At 51.9% G+C, this 18,201-nt stretch overlaps 1 protein-coding gene across 2 annotated transcripts in view; it reads right to left on the reverse strand.

Annotated features, from left to right (window-relative positions):
• The window catches only part of LOC125643996 (creatine kinase U-type, mitochondrial), a 29,960-nt gene extending 11,759 nt beyond the window's left edge, over positions 1–18,201 (reverse strand). The window contains exons 1-2 of one of the 2 annotated variants that reach the window (XM_048867361.2): positions 17,850–18,201; positions 4,802–5,000 (exon numbers count right to left, since the gene is read on the reverse strand). In XM_048867361.2, coding sequence (XP_048723318.1) covers positions 4,802–5,000; positions 17,850–17,998 — 348 coding nt within the window. In that variant the 5' untranslated portion in view covers positions 17,999–18,201. Of the gene's footprint in view, positions 1–4,801; positions 5,001–17,428; positions 17,448–17,849 lie in introns of those variants that run through there. The other variant, XM_075133287.1, reaches the window with a different exon arrangement.

The following is an 18,201-nucleotide window of genomic DNA, read 5'->3' on the forward strand; positions in this document are numbered from 1 at the left end:
GGTAATAGCTCATCTAAACTGACCACTCTCCAAGTTTAAATCCAAGTTAAACCAGAACATCTGGGGGGGGGGGGGGTAGGAAAAAACAAGAGGAAACAGGCTACCTTGCATAATGACTTAGCCACTCCCAGTCTCTATTTAAGCCTAAATTAATAGTATCCAATTTGCAAATGAATTCCAATTCAGCAGTTTCTCGCTGGAGTCTGGATTTGAAGTTTTTTTGTTTTAAGATAGCGACCTTCATGTCTGTGATTGCGTGACCAGAGAGATTGAAGTGTTCTCCGACTGGTTTATGAATGTTATAATTCTTGACATCTGATTTGTGTCCATTTATTCTTTTACGTAGAGACTGTCCAGTTTGACCAATGTACATGGCAGAGGGGCATTGCTGGCACATGATGGCATATATCACATTGGTGGATGTGCAGGTGAACGAGCCTCTGATAGTGTGGCTGATGTTATTAGGCCCTGTGATGGTGTCCCCTGAATAGATATGTGGGCACAATTGGCAACGGGCTTTGTTGCAAGGATAAGTTCCTGGGTTAGTGGTTCTGTTGTGTGGTATGTGGTTGTTGGTGAGTATTTGCTTCAGGTTGCGGGGCTGTCTGTAGGCAAGGACTGGCCTGTCTCCCAAGACTTGTGAGAGTGTTGGGTCATCCTTTAGGATAGGTTGTAGATCCTTAATAATGCGTTGGAGGGGTTTTAGTTGGGGGCTGAAGGTGACCGCTAGTGGCGTTCTGTTATTTTCTTTGTTAGGCCTGTCTTGTAGTAGGTAACTTCTGGGAACTCTTCTGGCTCTATCAATCTGTTTCTTTACTTCTGCAGGTGGGTATTGTAGTTGTAAGAACGCTTGATAGAGATCTTGTAGGTGTTTGCCTCTGTCTGAGGGGTTGGAGCAAATGCGGTTGTATCGCAGAGCTTGGCTGTAGACGATGGATCGTGTGGTGTGGTCAGGGTGAAAGCTGGAGGCATGCAGGTAGGAATAGCGGTCAGTAGGTTTCCGGTATAGGGTGGTGTTTATGTGGCCATTGTTTATTAGCACTGTAGTGTCCAGGAAGTGGATCTCTTGTGTGGACTGGACCAGGCTGAGGTTGGTGGTGGGATGGAAATTTTTGAAATCATGGTGGAATTCCTCAAGGGCTTCTTTTCCATGGGTCCAGATGATGAAGATGTCATCAATATAGCGCAAGTAGAGTAGGGGCTTTAGGGGACGAGAGCTGAGGAAGCGTTGTTCTAAATCAGCCATAAAAATGTTGGCATACTGTGGGGCCATGCGGGTACCCATAGCAGTGCCGCTGATCTGAAGGTATACATTGTCCCCAAATGTGAAATAGATATGGGTAAGGACAAAGTCACAAAGTTCAGCCACCAGGTTAGCCGTGACATTATCGGGGATAGTGTTCTTGACGGCTTGTAGTCCATCTTTGTGTGGAATGTTGGTGTAGAGGGCTTCTACATCCATAGTAGCCAGGATGGTGTTATCACCATCGGTGATCTTCCTGATAACACCATCCTGGCTACTATGGATGTAGAAGCCCTCTACACCAACATTCCACACAAAGATGGACTACAAGCCGTCAAGAACACTATCCCCGATAATGTCACGGCTAACCTGGTGGCTGAACTTTGTGACTTTGTCCTTACCCATATCTATTTCACATTTGGGGACAATGTATACCTTCAGATCAGCGGCACTGCTATGGGTACCCGCATGGCCCCACAGTATGCCAACATTTTTATGGCTGATTTAGAACAACGCTTCCTCAGCTCTCGTCCCCTAAAGCCTCTACTCTACTTGTGCTATATTGATGACATCTTCATCATCTGGACCCATGGAAAAGAAGCCCTTGAGGAATTCCACCATGATTTCAACAATTTCCATCCCACCACCAACCTCAGCCTGGTCCAGTCCACACAAGAGATCCACTTCCTGGACACTACAGTGCTAATAAACAATGGCCACATAAACACCACCCTATACCGGAAACCTACTGACCGCTATTCCTACCTGCATGCCTCCAGCTTTCACCCTGACCACACCACACGATCCATCGTCTACAGCCAAGCTCTGCGATACAACCGCATTTGCTCCAACCCCTCAGACAGAGACAAACACCTACAAGATCTCTGTCAAGCTTTCTTACAACTACAATACCCACCTGCAGAAGTAAAGAAACAGATTGATAGAGCCAGAAGAGTTCCCAGAAGTTACCTACTACAGGACAGGCCTAACAAAGAAAATAACAGAACGCCACTAGCGGTCACCTTCAGCCCCCAACTAAAACCCCTCCAACGCATTATTAAGGATCTACAACCTATCCTAAAGGATGACCCAACACTCTCACAAGTCTTGGGAGACAGGCCAGTCCTTGCCTACAGACAGCCCCGCAACCTGAAGCAAATACTCACCAACAACCACATACCACACAACAGAACCACTAACCCAGGAACTTATCCTTGCAACAAAGCCCGTTGCCAATTGTGCCCACATATCTATTCAGGGGACACCATCACAGGGCCTAATAACATCAGCCACACTATCAGAGGCTCGTTCACCTGCACATCCACCAATGTGATATATGCCATCATGTGCCAGCAATGCCCCTCTGCCATGTACATTGGTCAAACTGGACAGTCTCTACGTAAAAGAATAAATGGACACAAATCAGATGTCAAGAATTATAACATTCATAAACCAGTCGGAGAACACTTCAATCTCTCTGGTCACGCAATCACAGACATGAAGGTCGCTATCTTAAAACAAAAAAACTTCAAATCCAGACTCCAGCGAGAAACTGCTGAATTGGAATTCATTTGCAAATTGGATACTATTAATTTAGGCTTAAATAGAGACTGGGAGTGGCTAAGTCATTATGCAAGGTAGCCTGTTTCCTCTTGTTTTTTCCTACCCCCCCCCCCCCCAGATGTTCTGGTTTAACTTGGATTTAAACTTGGAGAGTGGTCAGTTTAGATGAGCTATTACCAGCAGGAGAGTGAGTTTGTGTGTGTATGGGGGTGGGGGGGATGTGAGAAAACCTGGATTTATGCAGGAAATAGCCCGACTTGATTATGTAAAGAGTTGTCACTTTGGATGAGCTAGCACCAGCAGGAGAGTGAATTTGTGGGGGGGGGGTGGAGGGTGAGAAAACCTGGATTTGTGCTGGAAATGGCCCACCTGATGATCACTTTAGATAAGCTATTACCAGCAGGACAGTGGGGTGGGAGGAGGTATTGTTTCATATTCTCTGTGTATATATAAAGTCTGCTGCAGTTTCCACGGTATGCATCCGATGAAGTGAGCTGTAGCTCACGAAAGCTCATGCTCAAATAAATTGGTTAGTCTCTAAGGTGCCACAAGTACTCCTTTTCTTTTTGCGAATACAGACTAACACGGCTGTTACTCTGAAATTTATCATTTTTGTTGCTCTCCTCTGGAGTCTCTCCAATTTGTCCACATCTTTCCTAGATGTGGTGCCCAGAAGTGGACACAGTGCGCCAGCTGGGGCCTCACCAGAGCGGAACAATTACCTCCCATGTCTTACATACAACACTGCTGTTAATACACCCCAGAATGGTATTAGCTTATTTTCAACTTCATCATATTCGTGACTCACATTTAGTTTGTGATCCATCACAGAATCAGAGCCACTCAAGGAACCAGAACAGCTGTGCCACACCCAGCCATCAGGGGGTGCACCCGGTGAGGCCACACTTCTTCATGGGGTCAGAGTATAGGGAACCCCGTGTGGTAACTGGGGCGGGGCGGTGGTTATGGGGTTTGAATGAAGGGAAGCCCTGTGTGGTGACTGGGGCTGGGGGGGAAGCCCCATGTGGTGACTGGAGCAGGGGTTATGGGGTTTGAATGAAGGGAAGCCCTGTGTGGTGACTGGGGCTGGGGGGGAAGCCCCATGTGGTGACTGGGGCGGGGGTTATGGGTTTAGAATGAAGGGAAGTCCTGTGTGGTGACTGGGGTGGGGGAGAGAAGCCCCACGTGGTGACTGGAGTGGGGGAAAAGGGGGAAGCCATGTGTGGTGACCAGGGGGTGGTGGTAGTTATGGGGTCAGAATGAAGGGAAGCCCTGTGTGGGTGTGGGTGTGGAGAGGGTTTATGGGGTCAGAATGTAGGGCAGGAAAGGGAAGCCCTGTGTGAGTGTGGATGTGGGGAGGGTTTATGGGGTCAGAATATAGGGCAGGGAAGGAGCACATGTGAATACCTCTGTCCTGCCCTTTGGCCAGCATCAGTGGTTGGTACAGGTTAATGTTCAACAAGGCAGACATGCCTCTAGTTTAGAACAAGTTCCTCAGATTCTAATAAACCAGGAACCACTTGAAGGAGCAGCCAATGGCCCGTCCAGCTCACTACTGGACTCCACGTTAAGGGGCTGGAATCCCTCCCCTCTCCCCCCGCCCCGCCTCTTGAGCCCCATCGGGTCCCTTAGAGTGCCCAGTGCTGGGGTGTGTCCGGAAGGATCAGATGTCCCATAATGCACCTGCTTGTGCAGTGTTTTTCTGGAGATGGGCAGGTCATCCTGACCCCAGCTGGTGACTCCTGGGCCCTTAAAGCAGGAGGGCTAGGAGCCCATGTCCCTGCAGATGCTATTCTCCATCAGGTAAATGTCTGACGGTAAGAGGTCACAGTGTGGTGAGGCCAAGGAGATGCATGTTCAAGCTACGGGTGATGGTGCAGGGCTCGTGAGTGCTGGGGGCGTGAGATGCTGTCTGGCTGAGGCTGGGGGTTTTTGTGCTGCTAAGATTATTATGCGACGCTTTTGAGTTGCTCTGCAGCTCTGGCAGCTGCTCACCTCGTAGGACTCTTCATCACCTGCTACCATGCCCACAGTCTTAATGAAGGGGTGCCCAGGATTGTCCACGCCTGTCTGGATGCACTGGTCCAGGGTCCAGCTGTTGGGGGTGGTTTTATCACAGAGCTGGGCGTAGATGGCAGGGGTCAGGTTACTTGCCATGCAGTTGTTGTGTTTCCGGAGATCTGGATATTCGGCGCTGTGGGGAGAACAGAATATGGGGAATGTTTAACCCTCTGGGCTGGAGCACTGGCCTTTTTGGATTTCAGTGTGTCCTGCTCGTGTGTCAGGGCACTGGGATCTGCTCCCTCTCGGCTTTCCACGTCCTCCACCCCCAGTGGAGAGGAGGCCGCAGTGGCGGGAATACCACGTCGGCCAAGATCACTACTGGCCCCTGCAGACTGATGGGAGCCTAGCTGAAGCAGCAAGCTTGTGGCTTCCCATATGTGAATGCCAAGGATCTCCGTCTCTGGCCCCAGGCAAGGCACTGGCTTCCTCTCACCTCCCTCCAGCTCCAGTCCCATTGCTACCTCCTCTGGCCTTGCTCCACCTCACTCTCTCCTACACTCCACAGTGACTCTTGCCCCTCGTCCCCTGCACTGCCCCATGCCAGGAATTGCCTCCCTGCACTGAGGTGCTGGACTCCACCCCTCTCTGCTCAGCCCCTACTCCCCAGTCACTTCCACCAGGCGCAAACACAACCATCTCCTCCCTGGCCTGCCCCGTGTAAGCACCTCTGGGTGGAGGCTGTGTTCCCCGTCCCACACAGCGCTGAGCTCGCTGCTGGTGCAAAACAGAATAAACGTCTTTCCAGTCACCATCCATGTGGCAAGAAAAGGGGAGCCCAGGCTGGGCTAGTGGAGGGCTGCAGGGCAGGAGTGAGGAGAATGGGCAAAGAGGGGGCTGGGGCTGCTCTGGCAGGAGAACCCAGCCCAGGTTTTCTGAAGGCTTTAAGAATATGGGAGCTTCCATTCTGGTTTATTTCTCCTCAGATCCATATTTTCTTCTCTTCCAGTCAATAGAATTAGGTGTCCAGCCTGCTCTCCACAAGCCCACTAGCCCCCGTCTGCGTCTTTAGCCATCCACGGCTTTTGAAAATCTGGCCCCACATCCTGTGTGTTTTGTACAGGGTCAAGCACATGGATTGTTCCTAATAGGGATAGATCTGTGAGCCACTGCCCCGTGGGTCCCTGCACCCCTTGGCTTCTTCATTGGTGTTACCTTGGCTGCTGGTGTCTGGACAGGAAGGAAGGGACGCGCAGAAGGACAGAGAAGGAGCCAGTGACCCCAATCTGCAGCTGTCAAGAACTGCTCCCAATGGTGCAGTTTATTGCATTAGGGAGACGCTTACTTTTAATCAGCTTAACAAGAGTTCTTCTCCTGACCTCATTCTCGGCTTAGAGAAGCTTTGTGCTTTTCCTGTGTTCACTGGGGGCTTGGCAGGGAGGGCACCTGGCCACAGCCTCTGTGAGCTGAACCCTTCCTCCTGCTAATGGGGCAATCTGAGACAAGCACCTGTTAGCTCAGACAAAAGGGCGAAAGGCTTGGCATGAGTCTTTCAGTGCTAGACAGCGGCTGCTGTGGGTCCCGGGGCCAGTCTCCGTCCTGGAGAGCATACCCTGTCCCCAGCCCCCATTGTAGGTGCTCTGATCCTAGTCAGGGGGTGACAGAGGTACCCAGAGCATTCCCATTCCTAGGAAAATACACACAGAGGTGACCGGTGAGCCCCACTGCAAACAGTGTGTTCTAGCCCCACGAGGGCTGCCTCGTCAGGCTATTGGAGGGAAGCTGGGTGGGAGCTGGATGCTGGGGGGCCAGAGCTCAGCAGACATTGGCCCGCTGAGGTAGGTTCCTGGTGTTCGGGAGCAGCATGCTGCAGTTCAGCACAGGCGCTGCCCTTGGGGCAGGGGTATTTGTAGCAGTCACAGTCCCCTTCTGTTGCTGCCTCCCCCACCCGGCATGCAATACAACGCACAGCGCTGTGAGTGCAGTCGCCTCCACTGTGGGGCCCCAGGAATGTGTCTGCCTCTCTCGCCTCCATGGGAACAGTGGGCCCTCTGGCTAGGCAAGGCCCTGCAGCTTCTCTGAATCCAGAGTGGGGAGAAAGGGAGGGACAGCTTCTGCTGACTGCTCTGAGCAGACACCACTGGCCACAGGCTGACTGCTCCATAGGGGGACTAAATCCAGTCTGCTCCAGGCTGAGCGCTCTTTCCTCCCCATACTGCCTCAAGCTGGCAGGAGTAGGGGCTGGCAGGAGTAAAGCTGGTCCAGACCACCTCAGCTCCAAGGAGAGCATGCCCCACCCTGCAGCATAGCCTGGCTCGTTCCAGTGTTCCTCACACTGGTGTTTGCCCTCTGCCACAAGCTAGCTATTGCCCCATGTACAACCTGACGCACCTTGTCATGGACACATGCTGCTGGTCCCAGGTGTGCATCGACAGCCTCTTCCCCATGACACTGTGAATTCTAGCTGGGCAGATTCCCCAGGGGAAGAGCGGGGAGCCCCCAGCCCTTTCAGTGTCTGCAGCGCTGGCTGAGCAGCTCCAGCTGGGGCTGGACATTTCAGCAGAATACAGCTTCTTGTAAGGTGTTAAGGGCTCCACTTGTAAAGAGCTGCCGAAGGAAACCATCTGCAGGGCACAAGTTTTGATTGGTCCTACAAAACCCAAGGATTGTGCCAAGCACTCCTCCTGAGCCCCCTGCTGGCACCTGTTCATTGTGTACTGTCTGTCCGTCACAGCCACAGAGCACTCCTGTACGAAGCGGGTCATGATACTGTCAATCTCCTAGGAGAAAGCATCATGGCATCTGGTGCTCCAGTTACTGGCTGCTGAATACTGGGGGGACCCCCATTTGACCTTTGCAGGGTTGCCTGCCCCAAACAATCTTGACTCACTCCCTCAAATCAGGAGATTGTGTTAAATCTCCTTTTCAGCCATAATACATATTGGGTTCTTGTACTTTGGCTTGTGGTCTCTGAGCCTTTGGGGTCCTGTTCAAGGCAAGGCCAAGCCAATAGGTATGGGGCAATTCTCAACAAAGGACCTTATTTCTGGAATTTCATGTACACCCCCCTCCCATCATAGATCATTAGAAAGCTTCTGTTATGTATGTTTCGATGAGGTATGATGTGGAGCTGTCAAGTGGTGGCATAAGCCTGTAGGTGAGGTGAAACAATGGTACCCAAAATGAAAGTCATTTTTTGCACAGTTGCAGAGACACTGCAACGTGATTGTGACTGCCGTTATTACTGGTCAGTTTCAAAACCTTAATACGGGGTTTGGGTCAATACTACCAAACAATGTATCAAAAGATTTGTGTTGGTTTTCCATCAACAAGTTTTTTTCTCAGAAATTAAGCTGTTTAGCACGTGGCAAAAGTGGTGAATATCAACATTTTGCAATATACTAACATGAAATATTTTCACATCACATATTTGTAATTGTCAAAGGATCTCACGAGTGATTACAATAGTTTTCTATGTTTTTCAGCTGAAATTTGCTGACCAGATCAGTGTCACACTGAATATTGTGAACCAGTAGCTGTAGATTACATGCTCTTAGTTTGTACTGCGTAGTGGGTAGATGTAAATGTACATGAACTTCTCTAATGTAATCTTCTCCAGCTGTAAGCTTTGCTCCATTCAAAATAACATCTAGTCTGCCTGGCAAAAGGTTTTAGTTTGTAATTGCCTATACATGCAATACTAGCCTTTGAAATATTCTAGAAACTAGCTTTGTAATTCAGTGATACTTTTATGCACAGGTCAGCATTAGGGTTGGAGATGACAATTCACAGCTGCATATTGCACTTGGAACAAAGTGGTAACTAAACAAAAACAGCAAGTTGGATACTAACATACAGGTTTGTGCTAATTTAGATCTGTATATTGTACAAAATGAAATATAACAATATACTCTGGGACTTCTACCTCAACAGGGAAGTTATAATATATGAAGACATAGAGGATACAAGCCCCTTAAAGCTTACATCAAAGAGAGAGACTCTTCACAAACTTTGAATATGTGTTATCTGTCAAGAAAATGAAAAGAAGGCAAAACTGTCAAAAGCCACCAGTGCTCGTCAGAATTTGGTGATGCCAGCAGCAGAAAGCAGGAGAAGTGAATTCTACTGGTGGCTGCTGGATGAGTTTTCTAGTTTAGATGATGTGCTCTCTCCTGCTCTCTCAATGCTCTCTCCTGGGGGGTGCTTTCAGAAACACACAAGGAAGTTGAATTTGGCACATGTCAGAGTTGTACTGAACCCAGGAAAGACAAATTCTGAATCTGGTCAGAGAGCAACCTGTTCACCCACTTCTATAGCCACCTGAGCAAGCACATCCTCCAGCAACTGGTCCTGTTGCAGTGCTTTGCCGGAGAGAAACCCACAAGGGCAAACTTCATAAAATAGAAACATTTGAGAGAACAATCTGAGAGGAGCTGGTGACATGTTGCTCAGAATATCTGGGAAAGACAAACTGCATCCTTAGCAATCAAATCACTCACCATGACTTTCTTCCTACTTTAGTAAAACTAATCATAAAGCAAAACCATCCAGTTACGCTGCAACAATAGTCAACTTGTGATATGGCATTTTCTGAGCTGATTGAAGAGAGACAATGATCTTATGTACAACAAAACTCATGTCTAAGCGCCTTCAAAGGTATAAAGCCCTACTTCCCTCAGATGTGGAAACATCTTGCCATCTCACCACAGGCAAGGTGAGAAACACTATATATGGTTCTGCAATTTCAGTCCAGGCACAGCATGGACAAGGCAAGTCCACCATTGTTTTATGCAGCACAATAACGTTAGCTGGTGCTACCCAAGATGCTATAATCTGAAGAAGGAACTTTATCTACAAAACATTTGGATGACTTTTTTTCTGGTGAGTGAGCCTGACAAAATGCTTTCAAATGAAGAAGTGGCTTTGAATAATACCACTTTAATCCTTTGGTCTGAAATAGCCAAAATGAAAGCCTCTGAATATTATCCAAAGCCAGGTGATTGTAGTCTACAGAGATCAGTCACTTTTGTGCCCTAACTGGTGCAAGATTTTGTCCTTTCTTTGACAGATAAAGAGGCACATAATTCAGCCAGCAATGAGCATAATATTTAACAGTTCCAAAAGTATCACATGAATGCTCATAAGCCTTGCTGCACAGCCACACTGCGAGTCTGGGTCTTCCAATTGGACAAACCCTGAGCAGATCAGTAGTGACTACAGGGCTCTGGGGGCCAGAGCAAAGGGGCACAGGCTGTGTTCATGTCCATCCTTCCAGCTGAGGGTAAGGGCCCAGGCAGGGAAATGCACTTCCTGGAGATGAATGCTTGGCTATGCAGATAGTGTTGATGGGACAGCTTTGACTTCCTTGACAATGGGATGCAGGTCTGGAAGGAAGGTCAGGTGCACCCCACCTCTTCTCAGCAGACCAAGAGGCACCAACTAGCAAGTTAGTAAGGAGGGCTGTAAACTAGGTTCAAAGGGGACAGATGACAAAAGCCTATAAAAAAGATGACTGTAAGAGAGGGTTGAATGTTGGGGTGGGGTGGAGGGTATGGGAAATTACAACAGAAGCATCAAGAAAGAAATCAGTAAGGGAATCTGCTCAACATCTTAGATGTCTATATGCAAATGAAAGAAGTATGGGGAAAAAACTGGAAGTATTAGTACATCATTTAGCTTATGATTTAATTAGCATCACAGAGACTTGATGGGATAAGTCTTATGACTGGAAGATTGGTATAAAGGGGTATAGCTTGTTCAGGAAGGACAGGTGGGTAAAAAGGGAGGAGGTGTTGCATTGTACATCAAGCATATACACTTTTTCTAAGATCCAGAAAGAGGTGGGAGGTAGATCAGCTGTGTAAAAAGGGGTTAAATAAGCGTGACGTTGTGGTAGGGGTGTACTGTGCACCACCAAATCAGGAAGAGGAGGTGGATGAGGCATTTCTGGAACAAATAACAGAAATATCCCAAACACAAGGCCTGGTAGTAATGGGGGACTCTACCTGTCCAGACAGCTGTTGGAAAAATCATATGGCAAAACACAATGTCCAATAAGTTCTTATAATGTTGGGGCCTCTGTGTGTCAATCCCCACGGAGCAGAGAGATGTTAATTAGGGTGAAGGGCTGAGCTTCAACAGAAGGTGTTATGACCTTCCCAACAGGAAAGGTTGAGTGATACCAGATGGACTCTTGTGGCTTGTTGCAGCTGGAAGTTCCCTATGGACCTTCAACAAGAGGACAAAAGACTTTTGTCATGGTTCTGCCTCCTCTCGGTGAAAATGCATCAAGCAAGAGACTCCTCCCATCAACTGAGCTTTGCAGCTGAAAGCATGTGGGAAGAGGAGAACACAACCCCTAAAAAGAAGGAACTGATTATCCCTGCTGCTTGGAATATGTGTGTGTGGGGGTTGCCTTGAGGCAAAAGCAAGAGATCCCAAGCCACTTAGGTTGGGTTAGCCCTAAAGGACAAATAGAGCTGACTGATTATAGAAGCTTCTATTACCTCTAGAAACCAAGACTAACTCATTTGTCTGTTTGCTTGCTTTAACTTTGTAAATAATGCTCTGATTTCCTTTTTCTATTTAGTAAATCTGTATGGGATTGACTACAAGTGTTGTCTTTGGTGTAAGATCTAAGGTGCAACTGACCTGGGGTAAGTGACTGGTCCTTTGGGACTTGGGTAACCAGAATATTGCTCAAAAAGAACGGGAGTACTTATATCTTCTTACTATATGTTCCATTCTATGTATCCGATGAAGTGGGCTCTAGCCCATGAAAGCTCATGCTCAAACAAATTGGTTAGTCTCTAAGGTGCCACAAGGACTCCTGTTCTTTTTGCGGATACAGACTAACACGGCTGCTACTGTCACAGTGCCTCAGGGGTTTACATTTGGTAATTAGCTGGTGCAATCTAAGTACTGTACGGAAATCACTGCCAGTCTGGAGTTTGTGCCCTGGTTCCTAACAGCCTGCCCTGAGGTTGGTACTTGTGCTCTTGAGTCAGCAGGCAGTGTTTCGTTGCATTGCTTTAGTCCTCCTACATTAGAATGAACCCCTGTGACGTTATGAGTGTAATTTAATATCTCATTGAAAGGTGACAGGGCCAGAAAGAGTTAATTAACTCCCAGACTGACCTGACCCATGGCCGAACTTTAGAGACTGGTTAGGAAGAGATGGAAATGAATAGAGCTTTGAAATGCAAGTCTGCATTGTTAGAGACAGAAGAGTAGATGTTTGCTCAGGTCTTGTGATGTCAGCAAACAAGTCTTGTCGATGGCTGTAGCTTTGATTCAAAGATCAAAAAAGGAATATTAACATTTAGGAAGACACTTGAGTGACATAGTATTATTGTCTGTATGTCTCTTTGAAGGTTTCAGAGGAACAGCCGTGTTAGTCTGTATTCGCAAAAAGAAAAGGAGTACGTGTGGCACCTTAGAGACTAACCAATTTATTTGAGCATGAGCTTTCGTGAGCTACAGCTCACTTCATCAGATGTATCTGATGAAGTGAGCTGTGTGACGAAGTGGGACTGTTCTTAATGTTTCCTCTGAATAGTGTGGGGGTGCCTCAGTTTCCCCTATGCAGTTCTTAAGTATCTAGGGGGTGGAGTAAGGGTGTATGATCATTGCAGAGCCCTCGAGGGCAGGTGTGTGCAGGAGTCTGGACACAGAGAATGGCCGACACCCTGTTTCCTAGCAACTAATGGCCTGGGCCCTTCCCCCCCTGCAAGGTGAGAGCTGAAGGGTTGGAGAACAAAGGAATCAGGTGACCACCTGGCCCGGGAAAGGAACAAAGCCCAGAGGAGGAGGGGCTGGAGGGAGTTTCAGTTGGGGGCTGGCTGGGACATGGAGTGAAGGGCAGACGGGGTTGTCTGGCTCACTGCCCCCCAAAATGGACCCAGCTGAGGGGTCCCGTTCTCTGCACCTACAAGCTCTGTTTTAGACCATGTTCCTGTCGTCTAATAAACCTTCTGTTTTACTGGCTGGGTGAGAGTCACGTCTGACTGCGAAGTGGGGGTGCAGGACCCTCTGGCTTCCCCAGGAGCCCCGCCTGAGCGGACTCGCTGGGGGAAAGCGCACGGAGGGGCAGAGGATGCCGAATGCTCCGAGGTCAGACCCAGGAAGGTGGAAGCTGGGTGAGCTGTGTGTCCTGAAGACAGGCTGCTCACAGAAAGGCGACTACCCCAGAGTCCTGACTGACTTCATGGGGAGCAGTTCCAGAGCATCGCCCAGGGACTCCGTGACAACTGGTGGCAGCGGTGGGATGTACTGCACCCCGTGGATGGTGCTTCCTGCAGTAAGTGACTGGGGAGCAGTAACACGAAGGGGGATTGCCGAGGACCAGGCCTGCTGAAGGCTCAGAGAGGAGCGGTTTCGGGGGGCGGTTAACCCCTGGGAGTGTGTGACCAGCGAGAAGGACTGTGCAGTAACAGGGTTCCCCTGGGGATTGCAGCGAGCAGTCCAAGGGGCGGAGGAGTCTGCAGCTCGACCCTGGCAAAGAGGTGGTGACCTCGAGAAGGGCTGGCACACTAGGGGTTCTCCCTGGAAACCGTGGGGAGCTGAGAACACACGGGCCTGTGAATCCACAACAACTTGGGAGGAGCGGAGTGATGGCCTGTCACTGTCTCCTTAAGAAGGACATTGTAACCCTGTGCAAAAAGAGAGGGTTGAACGTTGGAAAGTTCACCAAAGCAGAGTTAATCGTGCAGCTGGAGGAGGATGACCGCTCTAAGGAACAGATTCCTGACCCCAACTGGGGCTATAGCAGGATCTGGGAGCAGCTGAAGCGGGAGCCAGGCATCGCCAAGACTCCTGTCCCCGACCAGACGAGGGTCTTCACGATCGGGTTCCCCATCGGGGGATCGAGACGGACGGGATTGGAGCTGAGTCTGAGAGAGCAAGAGGACCGTGGGAGACAGCGAGAGCCCGAGAAAGAGCTGCAGAAGCAGCAGCAGGATGAACTGGCGGTGGGGGAGCGGAGAGGCCTAGGGGACCTCCCCGGGGTGAGTGGGGATAGATCCCGGGGGGCCAGTTCCGCAGGGAACCTCGAGACTAAATTGCTGCCCCTGGTTAAGGAGGGGGTGTGTGTGGATGCCCACCTCACTGCCTTTGAGCAGGCTGGCGATTTGAACCAAGGGGACCCTGCGGAAAATCCCCGGTGTCTAGCTCCCTTGCTGGGTCCCAAGGCCATAGACTCCGTCAGCCAGATGGTTGGGGATGTGGACAGGCTCCCACTCCTGACCCCAACCTATATGTCTGTGTGGAGTTTCCTGGGGCCAGGCCCCCCGGACCTCCAGTGGGAGCAGAAGGTGATGGTCAATGGGGAGACATTCTTGGGGTGGCCAAAGGGCATGGGCTGCATAAACCTTCCCACATGCGGCCCTGACCTAAGGGAGGGCGTGAAACTGGAAGGGCCTGGTGTAACTCCTACCAAGGAATGGGAGAGATGCTGGGGCATCCATGGGAACGTTGGTGGCTTCAAACTTCCCCAGGTCACCGGCTAAAGTGACCCCGCTCAGTTCGATCTCGAAGGGGGGAGAGATGTGACGAAGTGGGACTGTTCTTAATGTTTCCTCTGAATAGTGTGGGGGTGCCTCAGTTTCCCCTATGCAGTTCTTAAGTATCTAGGGGGTGGAGTAAGGGTGTATGATCATTGCAGAGCCCTCGAGGGCAGGTGTGTGCAGGAGTCTGGACACAGAGAATGGCCGACACCCTGTTTCCTAGCAACTAATGGCCTGGGCCCTTCCCCCCCTGCAAGGTGAGAGCTGAAGGGTTGGAGAACAAAGGAATCAGGTGACCACCTGGCCCGGGAAAGGAACAAAGCCCAGAGGAGGAGGGGCTGGAGGGAGTTTCAGCTGGGGGCTGGCTGGGACATGGAGTGAAGGGCAGACGGGGTTGTCTGGCTCACTGCCCCCCAAAATGGACCCAGCTGAGGGGTCCCGTTCTCTGCACCTACAAGCTCTGTTTTAGACCATGTTCCTGTCGTCTAATAAACCTTCTGTTTTACTGGCTGGCTGAGAGTCACGTCTGACTGCGAAGTGGGGGTGCAGGACCCTCTGGCTTCCCCAGGAGCCCCGCCTGAGCGGACTCGCTGTGGGAAGCGCACGGAGAGGCAGAGGATGCTGAATGCTCCGAGGTCAGACCCAGGAAGGTGGAAGCTGGGTGAGCTGTGTGTCCTGAAGACAGGCTGCTCACAGAAAGGCGACTACCCCAGAGTCCTGACTGACTTCATGGGGAGCAGTTCCAGAGCATCGCCCAGGGACTCCGTGACAAGCTGTAGCTCACGAAAGCTCATGCTCAAATAAATTGGTTAGTCTCTAAGGTGCCACAAGTACTCCTTTTCTTTCTTTGAAGGTTGTGGTAACCTGTGTCTTAACTGTTTAATGGATAAATGACCCTGTGCTAATTGCCAGGATGTTTGGGAGAAGGAAAGTGAAGCCGATTGTTTTCTCAGGCCAAAAGGCTGCAGGAAATGTATAAAAACCTTGCAGATTTGGAAATGTATAAAAACCTGAGATGAAGAAGATCCTTCTTCATCTCAGATCTGCTTTGGGTTTCAAGAGGGGGAACCTTAAGCCATAAGGATTGAGATCCCCAGTCACTGACTGGAGTCACCCTTAATATGGACATTGGACTGTAACCTATGGACTATTTCTAAAAGGACTTTTGGCAATGACAAGCTGATCTCTGCCATGTATCTGAACCTCAAGAATTGAATTCAAGTCTGTCTGTATATTGATCTTTTAACCAACACTCTCTCTCTTTTCTTTTTAAATAAATGTTAGTTTAGTTAATAAGAATTGACTATAAGTGTGTATTTGGGGTAAGATCTAAGTTATCATTTGACCTGGGTCTGGGGCTTGGTCCTTTGGGGTCAGGAGAACCGTTTCTTTTATATGATGAAATAAGATTTTCAGTGATCACCATCATATCTGACATGTGTGTCTGGATGGAGGCCTGAGGCTGGATACTTTAAGGGAACTGCGTTGTTTGGACGTCTGATTAACCAGGGAGGTGCTATCTAAGTATTGGAATATCCACCAGCGTCTGGGGTTTGTCTGCCCCATTCTGTTTACAGTTCACCCTGATTGACCACAGCGGGCTCCCATGGGTAGCACCCATCACAACCCATCACTCATGTCTTTCCCTAGTGGCCCCAAACACAGCCCGGACATGCTGGAGGTGGTAGGGGGCAGAGATTTGGGTGGGAGCACTCGGGCCAGTTACTGAGGGCAGGGGTGAGGGTGGGGAGAGGGTTCTTGGGAAAGCAAGCCGGGCCAGGAGCACACATGCCAGGCATAGGATGATCTGGGTGACCGGATAGCAAGTGTGGAAAAGCAGGATACTTTGGGGGGGAGTATAGTTGCCTATATAAGACAGCCCCTAATGTTGGGGCATCTGGTCACCCTAGCAGTGAGCCCTGTGGATAACTCATGGCTGCTCTGTCCAGCTATGGGGCCTTTCCCATGCTGTCTCAGGGTCTGTGCCTTTCAAAGTATGTATAGTGCCCATGCCCCAGCGACCAGCCTAGAGCCAGAGGGTTAAAAGAGACCCAGGGATCACCTATTCTAACCCTCAAAGAGTCGAAGGCTGCCTGCCACCTCCACGCCCAGCCTGTGAAATGTCCTCCCCCAAGGGTAAAGCTCACAGCTTCTTCAGAGCCCGGCTCCAGCTCCCTGGGAGCTAAGGCCCAGCCCAGCCCTCCCCAGGGCCACTCCCAGGGCCAGGGGCTGCTCCAGGGGCCCTGAGAGCATGAAACATGGACAGACCTTGCTGCAGCCCGGTGGGCTCAGCCAGAGCCTGCAGGGAGGAGGCCTGTGCTGAGGCAGGAGGTGCTCTTAGCTCCAAGGCACAGAAAACTCCCTTGCCCAAGGTCACAGGACCCGGGATGTAACCCGCAGACCTTGAGGTGGAAGGGGGGGGGGGAATCGCAGGCCCATCCCCTGCCCCAATCACTAGCACCCATAGGTGCTGGAATGAGGGTGCTGGGAGGCTGCTACACCCCCTGGCTTGCAGTGGTTCCATCCCACAGGGTTACCGTTTGGTTCAATGGCTCTCAGCCCCCCACAGTACAAACGGTTCCAGCCCCCTGCAGCTGCTGCCCGCCAGGACTCCAGCCCCCTGCTCGCACTCCAGGAGCTTTCCAGCCAAGGCAACCTCCAGCCAGAGCCGAGCCCCCACACGGCGATCCAGCCTCCCCGCAGAGCGTCCCCAGCGCCCGCCAGACCCTGCCCCTGGCGCAGGGCCGCAGCCACCCGCCCGGCCCCTGTGCGCTGGGCAGGCGAGGGCAGGGCCAGGCCCGGAGCCGGCGGGTGACCCAGCCAGCCAGCCAGCAGGCGCCGGGGGAGGAGAGCCGCCCCGTCCCGTCCGGCTCCAGGTGCGCTCCCGCCTGCGCTGCCCGGCCTGCCCGGGGCACAGCGCGGCTCCGCGGGGGGAGGAAGCAGGGCGCCGGGAGCCGCAGCCGCAAAGCCGGCCCGCCTGCTGCGTTCTGCGGGCAGGGCTCAGCGCCCGGGGTCCAGGCGCTTTCATCCGGATCAGCAGGTGATCCCCGGCCCCACGCGCTCCTCCTGAGCATCCCGGCCCGGAGCTTTCCCGGCCGGGAGCCAGGACGGCACCGACCTTGCCCCGAGGGAGACGCAGCGGAGCTGGGCTGGGGATATTCCCCGAGTGGCCCGGGGCAGACATTGGTCCCTCTCCGCCGCAGCCGCCGGGGGAGGCGCAGCCCGAGATCTGCAGCAGCTACGTGATGGCTCGGGGCGCCAGCCTCAGCCTGCGCTGCCTGCAGGGACCCGGCCAGCTGGGACCGGCTCCTCTCGGGGGCGATCCGGGCTGGGCTCCTTCCCACCCCAACCCCCACGGGCCGGAGAGCCGCGCAGCCCGCCCGGCCCCCAAAGCGTCTGCGCCCCCCGCACCCGCCCCAGGGCGCTTCCCCCTGGCTCCAAGGGCGCCCCCTCCCCACACTGGGAGACCGAAGCCCCGCTCTAGCTTTTGCACCGAGCCCAGGGAGGGTCCCGGCCGAGCAGCGAGCCCCGCCCGGTACCTTGGCGGGTAGAGGCGCCGCTGCCTCTCGCCAGCGCTGACCGCGTCCTGGGTGAGCAGGAATCCGGTGGCCAGAGACCCGGCTCCCACCACGGCCAGGAGGCCGGCGGATTTGCGAGCGCACAGGACGCGGGCGAACGTGCCAGCCATGCCGCTGGAGCGGGGCGCTTGGAGCTCGGGGAGGCAGCCGGGGAGCGCTGGAGCCGGGCGCGGAGAGTGGGAGAGAGACGGGGAGGGAGGCAGGATGTGATGGGAACAGGCACCGCTCCGCAGCGGGGTGGGGGCGGGCAGGAGAGGAGATTACAGAGAGCCGCAGTGAGCTCAGGAGTGCAGCGTGCCCGCCTGCCCGCCCC

The sequence above is a fragment of the Caretta caretta genome, chromosome 10, assembly GCF_965140235.1.
Source record: "Caretta caretta isolate rCarCar2 chromosome 10, rCarCar1.hap1, whole genome shotgun sequence".
NCBI lineage: Eukaryota > Metazoa > Chordata > Testudines > Cheloniidae > Caretta > Caretta caretta.